Below are 22,829 nucleotides of genomic sequence, written 5' to 3' on the forward strand. Positions count from 1 at the left end.
CACGGGGTGCACTACCTTCCTTGATTTATTCTTTTGCCAAACTGGGATGAACAATTGTTGTAGTTCATCCATGCAACCTTTAAATGCCTGCCATTGCATATCCACCGTCAATCCTTGAAGTGTCATTTGCCAGTCTATCTTAGCTAATTCATGTCTCATACCTTCAAAGTTACCCCTCTTTAAGTTCAGAACCTTTGTTTCTGAATTAACTACGTCACTCTCCATGTTAATGAAGAATTCCACCATATTATGGTCACTCTTACCCAAGGGGCCTCTCACGACAAGATCGCTAATTAACCCTTCCTCATTGCTCAAAACCCAGTCCAGAATAGCCTGCTCTCTAGTCGGTTCCTCGACATGTTGGTTCAAAAAACCATCCCGCATACATTCCAAGAAATCCTCTTCCTCAGCACCTTTACCAATTTGGTTCACCCAGTCTACATGTAGATTGAAGTCACCCATTATAACTGCTGTTCCTTTATTGCACACATTTCTAATTTCCTGTTTAATACCATCTCCGACCTCACTACTACTGTTAGGTGGCCTGTACACAACTCCCACCAGCGTCTTCTGCCCCTTAGTGTTACGCAGCTCTACCCATATCGATTCCACATCTTCCCGGCTTATGTCCTTCCTTTCTATTGCGTTAATCTCTTTTTTAACCAGCAACGCCACCCCACCTCCCCTTCCTTCGTGTCTATCCCTCCTGAATATTGAATATCCCTGAACGTTGAGCTCCCATCCCTGGTCACCCTGGAGCCATGTCTCTGTGATCCCAACTATATCATAATCATTAATAACAATCTGCACTTTCAATTCATCCACCTTATTACGAATGCTCCTTGCATTGACACATAAAGCCTTCAGGCGCTCTTTTACAACTCTCTTAGCCCTTTTTAATGCTTGCCCTGGATTTGTCGGCCTGCCACTTTTACTTTTCCCCTTTGTACTTTTTGCTTCTACGCTCACTTTACACCCCTCTGTCTCTCTGTACTGGTTCCCATCCCTCTGTTGTGAACTAACCTCCTCACACCTAGCCGCTTTAATTTGATTCCCACCCCCCAACCATTCTAGTTTAAAGTCACCTCAGTAGCCCCCGCTAATCTCCCTGCCAGGATATTGGTCCCCCTAGGATTTAAGTGTAACCCGTCCTTTTTGTACAGGTCACACCTGCGCCAAAAGAGGTCCCAATGATCCAAAAACTTGAATCCCTGCCCCCTGCTCCAATCCCTCAGCCACGCATTTATCCTCCACCTCATCGCATTCCTACTCTCACTGTCGCGTGGCACAGGCAGTAATCCCGAGATTACTACCTTTGCGGTCCTTTTTCTCAACTCCCTTCCTAGCTCCCTATATTCTTCTTTCAGGACCTCATCCCTTTTCCTACCTATGTCATTGGTACCTATATGTACCAGGACCTCTGGCTCTTCACCCTCCCACTTCAGGATATCTTGGACACGATCAGAAATATCCCGGACCCTGGCACCAGGGAGGCAAACTACCATCCGAGTCTCTGGACTGTGTCCACAGAATCGCCTATCTGACCCCCTTACTATCGAGTCCCCTATCACAACTGCCCTCCTCTTCCTTGCCCTACCCTTCTGAGCTACAGGGCCAGACTCTGTGCCGGAGGCAGGGCCACTGTCGCTTCCCCCGGGTAAGCTGTCCCCCCCAACAGTACTCAAACAGGAGTACCTGTTGTTAAGGGGCACAGCCGCCGGGGTACTCCCCATCACCTGCCTTTTCCCCTTCCCCCTCCTAACCGTGACCCACTTGTCTGCCTCCCGTGGCCCCGGCGTGACCACCTGCCTTCCACTCCTCTCTATCACCTCCTCGCTCTCCCTGACCAGACGAAGGTCATCGAGCTGCAGCTCCAGTTCCGTAACGCGGTCCCTTAGGAGCTGCATCTCGATGCACTTGGCGCAGATGTAGACGTCCGGGAGGCTTGGAGACTCCAGGGCCTCCCACATCCGACACCGAGAACAGCAAACTGCCCTCACAGTCATAATGCCCCTCTCCTCAAATAGCAACAGAAAATGAATGTCAAACCTTCCTCGCCTCGCCCGCTTCCGCCTAAGCCCGGTGAGCCGAAGCCCTTAAGTCTTCACTCTGCTCCCGGCTCACTCCGCTGCCCGCAAACTACGCTGCCCACTCTCTGAGGCTCTGTTCCTTTTAAATCTGCCGTTATAGGTGGAACTGAGAAATAAGAGAAGTATGACCATGTTACTGGGGCTATACTGCAGACCACTCAACAGTCCTAGGGATTTAGAGGAACAAATTTGTTAAGAGATCGCAGATTGTTGCAAGAAACATAAGATTGTTATTGTAGGTGATTTTAACTTTCCACATATTGACTGGGAATGCCATACTGCTAAAGGGCTAGATGGGATAGAGCTTGTCAAATGTGTTCAGGAAAGTTTCATCAGTACATAGAAGTCCCAACAAGAGAATGTGCAATATGGGATCTGCTGTTGGGGAATGAGACGGGACAGGTGATAGAAGTTTGTGTAGGAGAACGCTTAGCTTCCAGTAACCACAATGCCATTAATTTCAAAGAAAATATACAGAGAGATGGATGTGGTCTGCAGGTTGAAGTTCTAATTTGGAGAAAGGGCAATTAGATTATGAAGACATGCAGTCCTCTTTTATTGTCATTTAGTAATGCATGCATTCAATTTTGATGGAATGAGAAATGATCTGGCAAGTGTGGACTGGGACAGGCTGTTTTTTGGTAAAGGTGTATTTGGAAAGTTGGGGGGCCTTCAAAAATGAAATTTTTAGAGTACAAAGCTTGTATGTGCCTTTCAGAATTAAAGGTGACGATAACAAGTGTAAGGAATCTTGGTTTTCAAGAGATATTAAGGGACCTGGTAGATAGGAAAAAGGTGAATACACAAGTAGACCATAAGACATAGGAGAAGAATTAGGCCATTCAGCCCATTGAGTTTGCTCCACCATTCCATCATGGCAGTATTGACGAGGAGGAGTACATTGTTTGTGTGTTATTAGTTTAGGTAGATTGAGTTTGTCTATTATTGTGACTTAGTTGAAGATCAGACCACCTCTTGTGAGTAATTAATACAGAAAACTAGGTAATTGCCAAGGGTTCACTAACTTTTTCTTGCAACTGTAAGTAGTTGAGTATACATGGATTGATTAAGGATAGTCAGCATGGTTTCGTGTGAGGTAGGTCACGTCCACCCAATATTCTCGAGGGCAGGTTTGTTACAGCTGTTGAGGGGGTTTAAACTAATTTGGCAGGGGGGTGGGAACTGGAATGAAGTGACTTAGGACAGGATGGATGGTAAAAAAGCAAAGATAGTGTGCAGTCAGACTGTCAGGAAGGGTAGGCAGATGATAGGACATAATTGCAGCCAGCAGGAGGTGAGTATTAGTGCATCATGGATGCAAAATCAAAAAGGGTAGCAAATACAGCACTCAAAGTGCTGTATCTCAGTGCACAAAGTATACGAAATAAGGTGGATGATCTTGTTGCACTATTACACATTGTCAGGTATAATGTTGTGGCCATCACTGAATCGTGGCTGAAGGATGGTTGTAGTTGGGAGCTGAATGTCCAAGGTTACATGTTATATCAGAGGGGTAGAAATGTAGGCCGAGGGGGTGGTGTGGCTCTGCTGCTGAAGAATGGCATCAAACCAGTGGAAAGATATGACGTAGGATCAGATGTTGAATCCTTGTGGGTTGAGTTAAAAAACTGCAAGGAGAAAAGGACCCTGATGGCAGTTATATACAGGCCTCCCAACAGTAGCTGGGATGTGGACCGCAGATTACAACAGGAAATAGAAAAGGTGAGTCAAAGGGCAATGTTATGGTAGTCATGGTCAATTGGGAAAATCAGGTTGGTAATGGATCTCAACAGAGTGAGTTTGCTGAATGCCTACGAGATAGCTTTCTAGAGCAGTTTGTCGTTGAACCTACTAAGGGATCAGCTATTCTGGGTTAGGTGTTATGTAATGAACCAGAGATGATTAGGAGCTTAAGGTAAAAGAGCCCTTAGGAGTCAGTGATCACAGTATGATAGAGTTCAACTTGGAATTTGATAGAGAGAAAGTAAGCTCTGATGTTAGCAGTATTTCAGTGGAGTAAAGGAAATTACAGTGGTACACGAGAGGAGTTGGCCACAGTAAGTTGGAAGGAGATGCTGGCAGGGATGACAGCAGAGCAGCAATGGCGAGCGTTTCTGGGGAAAAGTCAGGAAGGTACAGGATAAATGTACTCCAAAAACAAAGACATACTCAAATGACAAAATAGTACATCTGTGGCTGACAAGGGAAGCCACTAGCAGTGTGTGAAGGAACAGAAGTGAATGCGGTTTCTATTACAAGGGAGAAGATGCTCAAAAAGCTGAAAGACCTAAGGGTGCATAAGTTACCCAGACCAGATGAACTGCACTGTCGGGTTCTGAAAGAGGTAGCATTAGAGATTGTGGAGGTACTAGAGATGATCTTTCAAAAATCGTTAGACTCTGGCATGGTGCCAGAGGACTGGAAAATTGTAAATGTCACTCCACTCTTTAAGAAAAGAGGAAGGCAGCAGAAAGGAAATTATAGACCAGTTAACCTGACCTCAGTGTTTGGGAAGGTCGAGTCAATTGTTAAGGATGAGGTTACAGAGTACTTGGTGACATAGGACAAGATGGAACAAAGTCAGCATGGTTTCCTTAAGGGAATCTCTTGCCTGACCAACCTGTTGGAATTCTTCAAGGAGACTACAAGTGAGATAGATAAAGGGGATGCAGTGAATATTGTATACTTGGACTTTCAGAAGGCCTTTGACAAGGTGCCACACGAGGCTGCTACCAAGTTAAGAGCCCATCATATTACAGGAAAGTTACTGGTATGGTTAGGGCATTGGCTGATTGGTAGGAGGCAGCAGGCAGGAAAAAAAAGGATCCTTTTCTAGTTGGCTGCCATTGACTAGTGGTGTTCTGCAGGGGTTGGTGTTGGGACAGCTTCTTTTCATACTGTTTATCAATGATTTGATATGATGAAACAGATGGCTTTGTTGCCTAGTTTGCAGATGATACGATGATTGGTGCAGGGGTAGGTAGTTTTGAGGAAACAGGTAGGCTGCAGAAGAGCTTGGATTAGGAGAATAGGCAAGAAAGTGGCAAATGAAATACAATGTTGGAAAATGCAAGGTAATGCACTTTGCTAGTAGAAATAAATGTGCAGACTATTTTCGACAATGGGGAGAAAATCCAGAAATCTGAAATGCATAAGGACTTTGGAGTACTTGTGCAGAGCACCCTAAAGGTTAACTTGCAGGATGAGTCAGTGGTGAGGAAGGCATTCACTTCAAAAGGGCTTGAATACAAGAGCAGGGATGTGATGCTGAGGCTTTATAAGGTACTGGTGAGGCCTCGCCTTTAGTATTGTGAACAGTTTTGGTCTCATCATCTAAGAAAAGATGTGCTAACATTGAAGAGGGTCCAGAGGCAGCTCACAAGGTTGATTCTGGGAAAGAAAGGGTTATCATATGAGGAATGTTTGATGACTCTTGGCCTGTGTAAATAAAGGCATCCGTTATTCTTGCAAGACCATGGATCTGCGCCTGGAAAGTCTTCACTCGCCAGGGTGCAGGCCTGGGCAAGGTTGTATGGAAGACCAGCAGTTGCCCATGCTGCAAGTCTACCTTCTCCACAACACCGATGTTGTCCAAGGGAAGGGCAAGGGCCGATACAGCTTGGCACCAGTGTCCTCACGGAGCACTGTGTGGTTAAGTGCCTTGCTCAAGGACATAACCCGCTGCCTTGGCCAGGGCGCAAACTCACGACCTTCCAGTCACTAGTTGAATGCCTTAACCACTTCACCACGTGCCCACACCCTTGGCCTGTATTTAGGAGAATGAGGTAGAATCTCATGGAAATCTTTCGAATGTTGAAAGGCCTAGACAGAGTAGATGTGGAAAGATTGTTTCCCATGGTGGGGAGCCTAGGACAAGAGGGCACAGGATAGAGGGGTGTCCATTTAAAACAGATGCAGAGAAATTTCTTTAGCCATAGAGTGGAGAATTTGTGGATTTGGGTGTATTTAAGGTAGAGATTGATAGGTTCTTGATTGGACATGGCATAAGAGGTTACGTGGAGAAAATTGGGGAATGGGGTTGAGGAGGGAAAAAAGGATCAGTGCTGGTTGAATGGCGGAGCAAACTCAATAGGCCAAGTGGCGAAATTCTGGTCCTGTGTCTTATAGTCTTGGAGAATTTTTCAAGGAAGTTACCAGGAAAGTGGATAAAGGCAAGGCAGTGGATGTTGTCTTCATGGACTTTTGTAAGGTATTTGACGAGGTCCTGAACGGGAGGCTAGTCGGAAAGGTTCAGTCGCTCGGCATTCAGGATAAAATAGTAAATAGGATTAGACATTGGCTTAGCAGGAGAGGCCAGAGAGTGATTGTAGAGGGTTACCCCTCTGATTGGAGGCCTGTGACTAGTGGAGTGCTGCAAGGATCAATGCTGGGTCCTTTGTTGTTTGACATCTATATCAATGATCTGGATGACAATGCGGTTACTAGAGAAGTTTGGATATGTATATGGGTAGTAGGGATATGGAGGCTTGTTTCTGTGCTGTACCTCTCTTACTCTAAAACATAGGAGCAGGGGTAGGCCATTTGGTCGATCAAGTCTTCTCCACCATTTTATCATATTATCTCTCTCAGCCCATTCTCCTGCCATCTCCCTGTAACCTTTGCCCTGACTAATCAAGAATCCTTCGATCTCCACTTTAAATATACCCCCTGTCTTGACCTCCAAGGCTGTCTGTGGCCATGGATTCACCACCCTTTGTCTAAAGAAATTCCACTTCATCTCTGTTCTAAATGGAATTCCCTCTATTCTGAGGCTATTCCAGCCCCAGACTCCCCCACTCTAGGAAATATCCTCTCCTCATTTACTCTATATAAGCCTTTCAATATTCAATAGATTTCTGTGAGATTACCCTGCGTTCTTCTTATCTGAAGTAAGTACAGTCCCAGGACCATCAAACACTCCTCATCTGTTATCCAAGTGTACCAGTGTTGGCTGCCTTGACACACCTTCAATGAGTACAGGCCACTGCTGGAGAGGACAGAGACTGAAGAGGCTTAACAAGAGCTAAAAGAACATTTACACAGCAAATCATAGATCCAAGAGATTCTGCCTAATTCTGATCCAATGTTCATGATCTTTGGAATTCTATGTCCCTAGAGCTCCGCACGTCCTTGGAAGAACATCAGTCGGCATTGGAGCTCATCATGAGCAAGTACAGGGAGCAGATGTTCCGACTGCTGATGGCCAGTAAGAAGGACGACCCAGTGATGATCATCAAATTAAAGGAACAGCATTCCAAGGTATTTCTTTTATCCTCTGTGCCAAGTGCTGCCTTGTTAGATTCTATTCTTAATCCAAAGTTCTTTTGGAAGTCAGGAAGGAGGCACTAAAAAAATTTGAAAACGGTTAATAACAGGAGTAGAAGCTGGTAACAAGGGAGAGAGAAGCAAAAAGGATGGTGCCACTGCATGGTCAGTTCTTTTTATGCACAGAGATAAGAAACATTCATTCAAATTTGCAATCATATACCCCCTAGTCAAATAATGCAGCACCAGAGAAGATTCAAGAGTTTGCCAGAATTGTACAAATGTGACCACTAGGGGACACACTGAACAACTGTATATACATAGTGTGACCACTAGGGAACATACTAAACAGTTACATGTATATAAATAGGTATGTAAAAGGAAGTAATTAATTGTTAAGCTGCAAAGACAACAATGATTAAACAGTCCAAGTCAATAGCGGTTAGCACCATGCTTTATGACACCAGCTGTAAAGGGCAGGGTTCCATTCCCACTGGTCAGGACTTTGTATATTGTCCCCACGTGTGCGTAAGTTTCCTCCAGGTGCTCCAGTTTCTTCCCACGTTCCAAAGACATACAAGTTAGGATTAATAAGCAGTGGACGTGCTGTGCTAGCACAGGAAGTGTGGTGACACTTGGGGGCTGTCCCCAGCATGTCCTCGGAACATGTTGGTTATTGACGCAAAACAACACATTTCTGTATGTGCGTGTGAAAAATAATCTTCCATCTGTGAGCTCAGAACCTGGCATGAACATAACTGTTACTAGTCCCCACTGAACAGATATGGCCCATTGCCTCATTTCTGTATGTATCCATTCAAGAGGTGTCGGCTTCAAAGGCGAGCCGGCATTTATTGCCCATCCCTAGTTACTCTTCAGGTGGTGGTGGTGAGCTGCCTTCCTGAAACTGTTCCAGTGTTGTTGGGGAGGAAGTGCCATGATTGTGATCCAGCAAACGTGAAGGAAGAGTGATACATTTCCACCACAACTTGACACATATGGTATCCTGCATGAAGACTCCCAAGTCTTGTTGCACCTCAGATCTTTGAACTTTTTCCCTGTTTTGAAAAGTGTCTATGCCATGGTGGTGTAGAGGTTAGCGCAACACAATTACAGCTCGGAGCATTCTGGAGGTTCGAGTTCACTTCTGGTGCTGTTCTGTAAGGGATCTCCAAACGTCCTTCCCATGTAATGTGTGGGTTTCTCCAAGTCCTCTGGTTTCCTCCACAGTCCAAAGAAGCACCCATTAGGGTTAGTTATTGTAAATTGTCCCATGATTAGATTAGGGTTATATCAGGTTTGTCAGGGGTTGCTGAGGTGGTGTGGACTCATTACGCTGCAAATGCCTACTCTGCACAGTATAGCTAAATTAAAGTTTATTCCTTCTACAAAAGTGCATAACCATACACTTCCTGATATCTGCCACTTCTTCACCCTTTCTCCCAATTTGTCCAAGTTCTTCTGCAGATTCCTTGCTGCCCTAACGCTACTTGCCCCTCCACCTATCTTTGCATCATCTGCAAACTGGGTACAAACCCATCAATTCCGTCATGCAAATCATTGACATACAAGAGAAAAGCAGTCTTAATACTGACCCCTGCAGAGCACCCAAGTTACCAGCCGCCAACCAGCATAGGCGCCTTCTGTTCCAAATCTTTCCCCTTTGACAATCAGCCAATCTTCTATCCATGCAAGTATCTTTACTGTAATACTATGGGCTAACTTGTTAAACAGACTCACATGTGGTACTTTGTCAAAGGCCTATTCAAAATCTAAGTAAACAACATCCACTGACTCTCCTTTGTCTATTCTGTTTGTTATTTTCTCAAAGAATTCCAACAGATTTCACAGGAAAGATTACACCTTAAGGAAACTGCTCATTTCTCCGCAACTTCCACCCTCTCCAACGGGTCCCTACCGTCAAGCACATCTCTTCTCCCCCACCTCCCCGCAACTAGACTTTCTGCTTTCTGCAGGGATCACTCCCTACATGACTCCCTTGTTCGATTGTCCCTCCCCACTGATATCCTTCTTGGCACTTTATCCTTGCAAGCAGAACAAGTGCTGCACCTGCCCCTACACATCCTCCCTCACTACCATTCAGTGCGCCAAACAGTCCTTCTAGATGAGGCAACACTCCACCTGTGAGTCTGTTGGGGTCATATATTGTGTCTGGTGCTCCTGGTGTGGTCTCCTGTATATCGGTGAGACCCGGTGTGGTGTGGGAGACCGCTTCGCTGAGCATAAAAGGCGGGATCTTCCAGTGGCCAGCCACTTCCCATTCCGATATGTCTGTCCATGGCCTCCTCTGCTGTTGTGATGAGGCCACACTCAAGTTGGGGGAACAACACCTTATATTCTGTCTACGTAGCCTCCAACCTGATGGCAAGACCATCGCTTTCTCAAACTTCTGGTAATGCCCCTCCCCCCCACATTCCCCATCCCCTTCTCCCTCTCACCTTCTCTCCTTGTCTGCACATCACCTCCCTCTGGTGCTCCTCTCCCCTTTTCTTTCTTCCATGGCCTTCTGTCCTCTTCTATCAGATTCCCCCTTCTCCAGCCCTGTATCCCTTTCACCAATCAACTTCCCAGCTCTTTTCCTCACCCCTCCGCCTCCTGGTTTCACCAATCACCTTGTGTTTCTCCATCTCATCTTTTTTCTTACAGTCCTGCTGAAGGGTCTCACCCAAAAAGTCAGTTGTACTCTTTTCCAAAGATGCTGCCTGGCCTGCTGAGTTCCTCCAGCGTTTTGTGTGGGTTGCTCACTATGACCTACTTCATCATGTGCCTCCAAATACCCCAAAACCTCTTTCTTAATAATGGACTCCAACAACTTCGCATCCACTGGAGCCAGGCTACCTACTGCCCAATACACCGCTGGCGTTTCAGACAGCAGTGATCACGGGTGGTGTTCAGGGCTTCCTCTTGGTTTTCCCTACTCTGTCGTGCAAGTCTCCTGGGTGGAGACTCAGGAATATCATGGCCTAATTAGGGTGAGCCAGTGTGGCTTTGTGCATGGCAAGTCATGTCTTACTAACTTGATTGAGTTTTTTTTAACATGTTGACAAGGGTGATTGATGAAGATGGATTTTAGTAAGGCGTTTGACAAGGTCACTCCCATCATCCTCATGGGAGGCACATCCAGAAAATTAAGATGCATAGTGAATTAGCTGTTTGGATTCAGAATTTGCTTGCCCGTATAAGATGGAAGTTGGTGGTTGAAAGGACTTGTTCTGTCTGGAGTTCCGTGATTAGTGGTGTTTCTCAGGGATCTGTACCGGGACTTCTGTTTGTGGTGTATATAAATGACCTGGATGAAAATGTAGATGGGCAGGTTAGTAAGTCTGCAGATGATATGAAGTTTGGTGGTGTCGATAGCATAGAGGACTGGCAAAAAATACAGTGGGAGATAGATCGGTTGCAGATATGGGCAGGGAAATGGCAGATGGAATTTAACCTGGCCAAATGTAAAGTGTTGCACTTCAGTAGGTCTAATGCAAAGACAGTACACTGTTAAGGGCAAGACCCTCAACAGTGTTGCTGCGCAGAGAGTCTTGGGGTCCAAGAACATAGCTCCCTGAAGCTTTGACAGGGTGGTTAGGAAGGCATGTGGCATGCAGAGGCACTGACTTCAAAGGTCAGAAAGTTATGTTGCAGCTTTATAAAACTCTAGTGAGGCTGCATCTGGAGTATTGCTCACAGTTCTGGTCGCCTCACTATAGGAAGGATATTGAGGCTTTGGAGAGGGTGCAGAAGAGGTTTACCAGAAACACCAGTACCCAGGAATGGAAAAGTACACAAGGTGGTGGATACGGCCCAGTCCGCAGGTCAAGCCCTCTCCCCTGTTGAGCACATTTACAAGGAGCATTACCACAAGAAAGCAGAGTACATCATCGAGGACCCCATCTTCCAGGCCATGTACTCTCCTCACAGCTGCATACAGGAGCCTTGCATTCCACACCATCAGTTCAGGAGCAGTTTTTACCTTTCATCCATCAGGCTTCTGGACCAGAGTGGACAACTTCACTCACCTCAATTCCGAACTGATTCCACAACCTACAGCCTCACCCTCATGGACTCCGCAGCTCACGTTCTCAGTATATTAACGCAAGATTCTGAAGATGTTTGAAATGCAAAGGAGCACAGACAAAAGGCTGGAGGAACTCACCTGCTGAGTTCCCCCAGCGTTTTGCATGTCATTGGTAATACTGTATTATTTATTTTTAATTTGCACATCATTTGTCATTCTTTGTATGTAGTTCTTCATAAATTCTTCGGTATATTTATTTATGCCTGCAACAAAATGAATCTGAAATTAGTAAATGACATCTATGTATTTAGATAATTGAATGTACTTTGACCCTAAGAATGTGCTGGGTGCATCCCACAAGTATTACGAAACATCCAGCACCAAGTGTAGTACAGGGACTGTTCGGGTAGAATTCTCTTCTCACTCAGGAGTAGATTGTGTTTATACATTAGGGACAGCGTCTGTGCAGAATTGATAAATCGACTTTGTTTCACCACAGGAGCTTCAGGTGCACATCGATAAAATCCATGAAATGGCCACAGTGATGAGAAAAGCCATTGAAATCGATGAACAACGCCTGTTCAAGGAGCAGGAAAGAATTGTCCAGTTAGAGGTGAGTGTGGATTCAAATACAACAGCAGAACCCTCTCCTCTGTCGAAGGTGCCAACTTGTCGTCCACTGTGTTACATCATTATTCAATTCAAGTACTGCCTTGTCCAGTTTCTCACTTACGGCCCCAATCTCACAAATATCAGAATGTGTCTTCAATTAGAGGCGATTAGCTATAAACTACTGTTCTGTGTTCTGCAAGGAGAGGTTGGACAAACTGGAATTTTTTTTTCCTCTGGAGCACCAGAAGCTGACGGGAGATCTGACATTTATAAAATGAAAGGCATAATGTCATAGAGCACTATAGCATAGAAGAAGACCCTTTCCACCAAGGGAAAAAGACTGACCATCTTCCCTATCTATGCCTTCATAAATCAAAGTATTCAGTACAGGAGTTGGGACTGAGTAAGCAGTCGACATTTCTGGCCGAGACTTCATCAGGATCCTGATGAAGGGCCTCAGCCCAAGATGTTGACTGTTTACTATTTTCCAGCGATGCTGCCTGGCCTGCTGAGTTCCTCCAGTATTGTGTGTGTACTGCTTGGATTTCCAGCATCTGCTGATTTTCTTGTCTTTGTACAGGAGTTGGGATGTTATGTTGAAGTTATGCAAGGCGTAGATTAGGTCTAATTAGAAGTATGAAATAAAGGGTATGGTCATGTACTGTGATAGAAGGAATAAAAGCATAGATTTTTTTTAAAATAGGGATAAAATTCAGGAATCTGAGTTTTTAAATGACTAGGCAGTCTTTGTGCAAGATTCCCTAAAGGTTAACTTGCAGGTTAAGTCAGTAATAAAGAAGGCAAATGCAATGTTAGCATTTGTTTTGAGAGCAAGCGAAAACAAGGATGTAATGCGAGGCAACACACAAAATGCTGGGGGAACGCAGCAGGCCAGGCAGCATCCATGGAAAAGAGTAAACAGTCAATGTTTCAGGCCGAGATCCTTCAACTGTTCACTCTTTTCCGTCTGAGTTCCCCCAGTATCTTGTGTGTGTTACTCTGGATTTCTAGCATCTGCAGATGTTCTCATGGATGTGATGCTGAAGCTTTGTAAGGCATTGGTCAGACCACATCTGGAGTATTATGAGCAGTTTTGGGCCCCTGTTTGCATTGGAGAGGGTCACATAAGGTTCACGAGAATGATTCCAGGAATGAAATGGTTAATGTGTGAGGAGCACCTGATGGTTCTAGGCCTGTACTCGCTAAGAGTTTAGAAGATTGAGGGGCCAATTTTCTAAAACCAATAGGATACTGAAAGACCTAGATAGAGCAGAGGTAGAGAAGATGTTTCCTATAATGGAGATATCTGGGATGGTGGGGTGGAATACATCCTCAGAATTAAGGTACATCCATTTAGAACAGGGTTGTGGAAGAATTCTTTTAGCCAGAGGATGGTGAATCTGTGGAATTCATTGCCACAGGAGGCTGTGGAGGCCAAGTCAGTGGGTATATTTAAAGTGGAGGTTGATAGGTTCTTGATTAGTAAGGGTGTCAAAGTTTATGGGGAGAAGGAAGGAAGGAGAATGGGAGTGGAAGGGATAATAAATTGGCCATGATAAAATGGAAAGTAGATTTGATGGGTCAAATGGTTTAATTCTGCTCACATCTTAGTCTTAATTTTGAGTATTGTGTGCAATTCTCCAACAGGAAAAAAAAATCACAAGGCTGTTGCTAAGGAAGACCTGAGTTTGAGAAAAGGTTGAATAGGTTAGGAGAGCTATATCAACGACTGCTTTCTGCACCCATGTTGAGCTCAGACTTCATCCACTTTGCCTGTAACTTCCACCCTGTCTTCAAATTTACTTGGCCCATTTCCAGTTACTCTCTCCCCATTCTCGATCTCTCTGTCTTCTTCTTTGGAGACAGTCTATCTACTGATAAATTTTATAAACCCACTTGATTCTCACAGCTACCTGGACTATAACTCTCCTCTCCCTGTCACTTGTAAAAATGCTGTCCTCTTCTATTAGTTCCTCAGTCTCTGCCCCATCTGTCCCTCAGGATGAGGCTTTTCATTTCAGAACTAATGAGATGTCCTCCTTCAAAGAAAGGGGTTTCCCTTCCTCCAACATCAACACTGCCCTCATCCACATCACCTCTATTTTGCACCTGCTCCCACAATCACACCAGGGATAGGGTTCCTCTTGTCCTCACCTATCACCCCGCTAGCCTCCATGACTAACACAGTTCTCTGTAATTTCCACCATCTCCACTAAGATCCCACCACCAAACACATCTTTCCCTCACCTCTCCACTTTCTGCTCTGATTGCTCCCTAAGCAGCTCTCTTGTCCACTCGTCCCTCCCCACTGATTTCCCTCCTGGTACTTATCCTTGCAAGTGGAACAATGCTGCACCTGCCCTTACACCACCTCCCTCACTACCATTCAGGGCCCCAGACAGTCCTTCCAAATGAGGCGACACTTCACTTGTGAGTCTGTTGGGGTCACCTATTGCATCTGGTGCAAACTGCCTCGCCAAGCACCTACACTCTGCCAGAAAAAGCAGGATCTCCCTGTAGCCACCCTTTTTAATTCTTCTTCCCATCCTGACATGTCAGTCCATGACTTCCTCTACTGCTGCGATGAGGCCACACTCAGGTTGGAGAAGCCACACCTTACATTCTGTCTGTGTAGCCTCCACCGCCCCTCCTTCAGCATTCTCCATTCCTGTTTCCCCCTCTCACCTTAACTCCTTACCTGCCCATCACCTCCCTCTTCCAGTCTTCTATCATCTCCAATTAGATTCCCCCTCTTCCAGCCCTTTACTTCACCCCCCCCTTCCAGTTTCACCTATCACCTGCCACATAGAAACATAGAAAACCTACAGTACAGGCCCTTGGGCCCACAATGTTGTGCTGAACTTGTCCCTACCTTAGAAATTACTAAGCTTACCCGTAGCCCTCTAATTTTCTAAGCTCCATGTACCTATACAACATAATAGACCCTATCGTATCCGCCTCCACCACCGTTGCTGGCAGCCCATTCCACGCACTCACCACTCTCTGTGTAAAAAACTTACCCCTGACATCTCCTCTGTACCTACTCCCCAGCACCTTAAGCCTGTGTCCTCTCATGCTAGCCATTTCAGCCCTGGGAAAAAGCCTCTAACTATCCACACGATCAATGCCTCTCATCATCTTATACACCTCTATCAGGTCACCTCTCATCCTCCGTCGCTCCAAGGAGAAAAGGCCAAGTTCACTCAACCTGTTTTCATAAGGCACGCTCCCCAATCCAGGCAACATCCTTGTAAATCTCCACTGCACCCTTTCTATGGTTTCCAGATCCTTCCTGTAGTGAGGCGACCAGAACTGAGCACAGTACTCCAAGTGGGGTCTGACCAGGGCCCTATGTAGCTGCAACATTACCTCTTGGATCCTAAGTTCAATTGCACGATTGATGAAGGCCAATACACCGTATGCCTTCTTAACCACAGAGTCAACCTGCGCAGCTGCTTTGAGCATCCTATGGACTTGGACCCCAAGATCCCTCTGATCCTCCACACTGCCAAGAGTGTTACCATTAATACTATAATCTGCCATCATATTTGACCTACCACAATGAACCACTTCACACTTATCTGGGTTGAACTCCATCTGCCACTTCTCAGCCCAGTTTTGCATTCTTGTCCCTGAGCCATCCAAGTCTCTGTAATGGCCACAACTCCAAGTACTGAACCATGCTCTAAGCTCATCCGCTTTGTTCTCAATACTTCATGCATTAAAATAGACACATCTCAAACCGTCGGTCTGAGCGCGCCCCTTCTCTATCACCTGCCTATCCTCCCTCACACACTGTCTACAGGCTTTCTCTATTTGTGAGCCAACTGCCTCTTCCCCAGTCTCTTCAGTTCAGTTCCCACCCCTCAACAATTCTAGTTTAAACTCTCCCCAGTAGCCTTGGCAAACCTCCCTGCCAGGATATTGGTCCCCCTGGGATTCAAGTGCAACCATCCTTTTTGTACCGGTCACCCCTACTCCAATCCCTCAGCCACACATTTATCCTCCACCTCATTCTATTCCTATACTCAGTGCCACCTTGTACTTTTTCCTCCCCCTCCCCCCACTTTCTTACTCCTGACTTTCCCCCTGTCCTTTCCCGTGCTGAAGAAGGGCCCGAAACATTGACGGTTGATTCTTTTCCCTGGATTCGGACTTCATTCCCTGGAGTGTAGGAAAATGAGGGGAGATTTGATAGAGGTGTGTAGAATTGAGTGGTCTAGATAGTGAATGCAAGCAGACTTTTTCCCGTTAATAATAGGTGAGACTAGAACTAGAGACTGAGGTTGAGGTTGAGGTCAAGAGTGATGCAAGCATGGAACAAGCTGCCAAAGGTGGTGGATGCTGGTGGGCTATGGTCCGGGTGCAAGGTGATGGAAATAGGTAGAATAATAGCTTGGCACCGACTAGGAGGGACAAAGGGCCTGTTTCTGACCACTCTGTCAATGCCCCTCATTATCTTGTACACCTCTATCAAGTAAATCACCTCTCATCTTCCTTTCCTCCAAAGAGAAAAGCCCAAGCTTGCTCAATTTATCCTCATAAGACATGCTCTCTAATCCAGGCAGCGACCCGGTAAATCTCCTGTGCAACCTCTCTAAACCTTTCACATCCTTCCTGTAATGAGGTGACCAGGACGGAACACGCTATTCCAAGTGTGGTCTTACCACAGTTTTATAGGGTTGTAACATTACCCTGTGGCTCTTGAAATCAGTCCCTGACTAATGAAAGCCAACACACCATATGCTTTCTTAACCACTCTATCAACTTCTGTGGCAATTGTGGGATCTATGGATGTGAACCCCGAGATCCCTTTATTCCTCCACACTGCTAAGGTTCCAGCCTTTAACTCAATTCTGCCTTAATTTGACCTTCCAAAGTGAATCACTATACATTTTTCTTGGCAGAACTCCAAAACTAATCTGGAGCTGCAACATCACATCTTAGCTCTTGAGCTCAATTCCATGACTAATGAAGGTCAATACACTGACTTAATCACCCTATCAACCCTCACTTTAAAGTCAGAACCAGGCACACGTGCCACATTAAATTTATTTCCACTTGCTGTGTGTAGAATAAGCCCGTGTGATGGAGGATGTTAGACACCATCTAAACAATCGAAGCCACACTCAGGTTGGAGGAACAACACCTTATATTCCGTCTGGGTAGCCTCCAACCTGATGGCATGAACATTGACTTCTCTGACTTGCACTAATGCTCCACCTCCCCCTCGTACCCCATCTGTTATTTATTTATATACACACATTCTTTCTCTCTCCTTTTTCTCCCTCTGTCCCTCTGACTATACCCCTTGCCTATCCTCTGGGTTTTCCCCCCTCCCCCTTTTCCTTCTCCCTGAGCCTCCTGTCCCATGATCCTCTCATATCCCTTTTGCCAATCACCTGTCCAGCTCTTGGCTCCATCCCTCCCCCTCCTGTCTTCTCCTATCATTTTGGATCTCCCCCTCCCACTTTCAAATCTCTTACTATCTCTTCTTTCAGTTAGTCCTGACGAAGGGTCTCAGCCCGAAATGTCGACTGTACCTCTTCCTAGAGATGCTGCCTGGCCTGCTGCGTTCACCAGCAACTTTGATGTGTGTTGTCCTTGCACTAGGCTGGAATTGTTGATGTTACTCTCTGGTCTTTTCTTTGCAGTCTGAAAACAAAGGTTTGAGAGAAGTGCTGCAAATAAACAAGGAGTCGTTTCACTGCCTGAAAGACGACCTATTAGAAAGTAGGCCATTGTCTGGATTAGTGACAAATGCCAACCTCACCATGCGGAAGAACTGAGAGGCTGCTCAACGCCACAACCTTCCACTTCTCAACCCATCGGTGTGTGAATATTTTAGGTGGGCAGCCTGAGCCCACACATGCAACTACGGACAATTTACTGTTAATTTCTGAAGCTAAATGAGTTCTTGTGGCTAGTTAAACTGACAAAGGTAGCCTATTTTACATTGCATGGTCAACCTTCTGAAATAAAGATCTGTATCCACTTGTTCTGTGTCATGTGGCCAGCATCTTGTTTAGTTCAGGGATCTCCCCCTCTGACCGTGGGCCAGAGAGCAATTCACAGTGAAGGTTGCTGCTGCTACCAGCATAAGAGGCCTCAGGGAACGAAGCAATCTCCGGTTCAGTTGAACTGAATTACCCGTGTCTATATATAAACAATTTATCATGTAAAATGCGTGTTTGCAGTGTGGAGGGTGGCTGCAGGAAGCTGATAAGAGATTGTGTCAAACTTAATTACACAAATTGGGATAAGTATTTATTTAACTGACCAAATGTAGAATGGGGTAGATGAGCTTTATTAAGGAGTTGTTTATAGTGAGGTTTGTACAGAATGCACTCTTGCAAGTCAGCAGACTTCTATTTTTTAAAACCAAATTTATTCACAATGTGAGATCGTTAACTTGGATCTGTTTGTTAATCCTACAATGTCTGTACAAGATGCTGTCTCTGGATGTGTATATTTTTGCTTTAATAAAGATGATTAAATATTGTCACTTTGGCCCAGTGTGGAATGGGTTAGCAGAGACAATACAGTAGGTCATCTCCATTTTATGTACTGGAGTGATGTAGCTACTTCATTAGACGTGGAGCAGAACTAGGCCTTTTCTTCCCCTCTCTCTTTCCCCGCCCCCATCTCCCAATCAAGTCTGCTCTCGAGGGGAGTTTAGGACCAGACTTTACCAGCAGTCTGCAACATCAACAGTTCACTGCTGAGGTGTAGCCAATTAGCGGGGGCGGGGGGGGGGGGAGAGAAGAGTATTTTCAGACACTTAACGCACTTCCTGTCCTTGCAGCACAAGGAGTTTGCATAGCACTGCAATAAAAGGCAGCACTTCTGGGTGGTTTTGTCTGGCACTGAGAGGCACAAGTCTGTCCCCTGCTGGTGACTGCCCCAAGTGCAGTCTGTACACCCTGGCAAACTCCAACTTCCTGCAAAGCCACAGAAATTTGGTTTTAAACTCAAGGCGGTTTAGAGTTAAAGAACGGAAACTGAACTCAAACCTCTACTGCCTTGCCGGTATACTCACTCATGGCTGTGGATGCTACGTAGCCTCTTCCCAGATGGGACTGGGACAAACAGTCCATCTTCCGGCACATCGGTCCTCGATGGTAGGCTGGTGCCAGTGATGCAATGGGCACTCCTGACAACCCACAGTGGAGCTCTCCTGTCCGTGGGTGTGCAGTTTCAGTACCAAGCTTTGTTGTGCATCTGTAGAATGACATGAACATAGACTTTATCCAGTCCATGCAAAAAGGCCAATATTGGAATTGGTGAATTATTGTCACGTGTATCAAGATACAGTGGAAAAACTTGACTTACGTACTGTTCATACAGATCAAACCATTACATGGTGCAATGAGATAGAACAAGGTAAAACAACAACAATGCAGAATAAAGTTACTGTGAAAGTGCAGTACAGGTAGACTATAAGATGCAAGTTCATAATGACCAAAATCTACATCATGCTAGGGAACAATGGAATAGAAGTTCTTCCTGAGCCTGCACGTTCATTCTTTCAGGCTTTTGTATCTTTTGCCCAAGTGGAAAAAGGAGAAGGCGGCGTGTCAGAGGTTGGTGGGCACAGTATCAGGCCAAGCCCTGCCTTTTGTTTTTGATCAGGACCTTCATGACCAACAGATACACACCAGGCTTAAAGAACCAAGTTAACTCATCCTAGCCACAAACTGCTACCTATGGGCCTGTACTCACTGCAGTTTAAAAGAATGGGTGGGGCGGGGGGGGTTCTCATTGAGAGCCCAAAATGTACCAACCAACACAAATGTACTCCATGATCAATCTAACCCTTTACTCCTACACAGCCGATAACCCTCAATTTTCTCTCGCATCCAGATTGGACTATCTTAGTCACACGTACTTTGAAACAGTCAAATGCGTAAACTCCCAACACGCTGAGGATGTGCTGGAGGTAGCCCACATGTTTTATCATGCTTCTGCCATCAACATCACAAGCCTATTATTCACTAACCCCGACCTGAACGTCTTAGACTGTGGGAGGAAAATGGACATGGTCGGGGGAGAATAAACAAACTCCTTACAAAGAGCGGTGGGAATAGAACCAGGGTCAGCGATGCTGGAAAACATTGTACTAACCACTGCACTACCACGCTGACCTAAAAAACAAGTATTGAATGCTTCATGAATGTGGTCCTTTAAGAATCTTTTAATGACCCTATTGTATCAACATTTACCACCTCTCCTGGCATCCACCACAAAAACACCCACTGACATCTCCTCAAACCTTACTCTCCTCAACTTAAATGGATATCCTCTGGTATTGGTCATTGCTGTGCTGGGAAAAAGGCGCTGGTTCTCTGCTTCACCTATTCCTATCAATCTGGTCATTACCTTTGCCAGAATTACCCATAAATGTTGTTAATGACATTCTGTTCCATTTCATTAGCGATAATAACTCCATGAATTACAACCCATGGAGGAACCTCGCTGTGGAAATCCATCAGACCATGAACCCAGCAGGATATTTTGTTAACGATTTATTTCCTTATGATGTAAACTATTTCACATGAACAAAACAGATTGGGCAGTGTCAGCTGGATCTCTGCAATAACCTTACCTTTGCCCAGATTTGCAAGTGAATGTACATGCTCATGCAAAAAAAAAAGCAAGCAGGATAAGGTCAAAATGTAATTAGTATAGAATAATAATGAAACGAAAAGTTGCAATAATGAAGCAGGCATGGAAACCAATGTCCAGAGGTGTAAATTATTGCACAATACCAGGTGAGGGACAGAAGGAGAAAAACTGGCAAAGAGCTTTCTTAATCACCAGAGGGGTGCAGAGAAAATACCCTGTGTACTTCATGTAATTTAAAATGTGCACCAACCAAAGACTCTGGAGACAACAAAACTTGCGACTGAAGGAGGAGACTTTAAGGAAAGTTTTGTTTCTCCAACCAGTTGGCTCTGCTTGCTAATCTATCTTCGTTCCCCAATTATATTACATTTCAATTTTCCTTCCTTTAAAAGGTCACTTCGGTCTTGCTTTTCCCGCTGGTGTAGCTGGGCCGTGATGCCCTGTGGATGAACTGTGTTGGGGCTGAAAAACAATACCTCACTGGTTGCCTTGGGTGAGCAATTATTCCCACCCTCAAATAGATGGTGCAAGCCAGTACTCTGTTTCTAATTATGCATTCCATTCAGTCCAAAGAGTTTTGTACACAAAAAAAAATCAAGTTTTCACTGAGCATATTTAAGGTATCACCATTGCACAAGAGACCACATAGTGAATGTAAATTTGGGATGATCTGGTGCTGCTACTTCAGATTCCAGCGACCTGGCGGCACGGACTAGAAGGGCCGAGATGGCCTGTTTCTGTGCTGTAATGGTTATATGGTTACTCACCTCTGATTCTCCATCACACCAAAGTGAAAAGCCCTAGAACCTATCAACCTCCACTTTAAATGTACCCAACGACTTTGCCTCCACATCTGCCTGTGGCAATGAATTCCACAGTTTCACCATCTCTGGCTAAAGAAATTCCTCCTCGTCTCTGTTCTAAAAGAATATCCTTTTATTCTGATCCTGTCCTCCGGTCCCAGACTCTCCAATTTCCTCTTCAGGTCCACTATCAATATTCAATGAGGATCTTCCCCACTTTCCTCAGACTGTACAGCTACTCAGACTAGTTTCTCATCCAAGCTGCTCCAGTAACTCCAGAGGGGGACAACGGCAGCACATTCAGGGAACACGACCCGCAGGCTCTCCTTCAACTTGTGTACTGTCCAAATTTCAACACTGCTGGTCCTTCACAGTCACTGATCCAAATCTTGAAATCCTAGAAACGTAGAAAACCTACAGCACAATACAGGCCCTTCGGCCCACAAAGTTGTGCCAAACCTGTCCCTACCTTAGAAATTACTAGGCTTTACCCATAACCCTTTATTTTTCTAAGCTTCATGAACCTACCCAAAAGTCTTTTAAAAGACCCCATCATATCCGCCTCCACCACCATTGCCAGCAGCCCATTCCACTCACTCACCACTCTCTGCGTAAAATACTTACCCCTGACATCTCCTCTGTACCTACTCCCAAGCACCTTAAAACTGTGCCCTCTCGTGGCAGCCATTTCAGTCCTGGGAAAAAGCCACTGACTATCCACATGATCAATGCCTCTCATCACCTTATACATTTCTATCAGGTCACCTCTCATCTTCCTTCGCTCCAAAGAGAAAAGGCTGAGTTCAACCTGTCTTCATAGGGCATGCCCCCCAATCCAGGCAACATCCTTGTAAATCTCCTCTGCATCCTTTCTATGGTTTCCACATCCTTCCTGTAGTGAGGTGACCAGAACTGAGCACAGTACTCCAAGTGTGGTCCTATACACCTGGAGTATTGTGTGCAGTTTTGGTCTCCTAATCTGAGGAAAGACATCTTTGCCATAGAGGGAGTACAAAGAAGGTTCACCAGATTGATTCCTGGGATGGCAGGTCTTTCATATGAAGAAAGACTGGATGAACTGGGCTTGTACTCGTTGGAATTTAGAAGATTGAGGGGGGATCTGATTGAAACGTATAAGATCCTAAAGGGATTGGACAGGCTAGATGCGGCAAGATTGTTCCCGATGTTGGGGAGGTCCAGAACGAGGGGTCACAGTTTGAGGATAGAGGGGAAGCCTTTTAGGACCGAGATTAGGAAAAACTTCTTCACACAGAGAGTGGTGAATCTGTGGAATTCTCTGCCACAGCAAACTGTTGAGGCCAGTTCATTGGCTATGTTTAAGAGGGAGTTAGATATGGCCCTTGTGGCTACAGGGGTCAGGGGGTATGGAGGGAAGGCTGGATT

General features: G+C 45.4%; 1 protein-coding gene across 5 annotated transcripts in view; it reads left to right on the forward strand.

Moving 5' to 3' along the window:
* The window catches only part of fgfr1op2 (FGFR1 oncogene partner 2), a 66,938-nt gene extending 48,442 nt beyond the window's left edge, over positions 1 to 18,496 (forward strand). For all 5 annotated transcript variants that reach the window (XM_063057609.1, XM_063057610.1, XM_063057608.1 and 2 more), the window contains 3 exons: positions 7,207 to 7,349; positions 11,885 to 11,998; positions 17,652 to 18,496. In XM_063057609.1, coding sequence (XP_062913679.1) covers positions 7,207 to 7,349; positions 11,885 to 11,998; positions 17,652 to 17,786 — 392 coding nt within the window. In that variant the 3' untranslated portion in view covers positions 17,787 to 18,496. The remainder of the gene's footprint in view (positions 1 to 7,206; positions 7,350 to 11,884; positions 11,999 to 17,651) is intronic.
* Positions 18,497 to 22,829: the final 4,333 nt, after the last annotated feature.

Source organism: Mobula hypostoma, chromosome 9, assembly GCF_963921235.1.
Source record: "Mobula hypostoma chromosome 9, sMobHyp1.1, whole genome shotgun sequence".
In the NCBI taxonomy this organism is placed as follows: Eukaryota; Metazoa; Chordata; class Chondrichthyes; order Myliobatiformes; family Myliobatidae; genus Mobula; species Mobula hypostoma.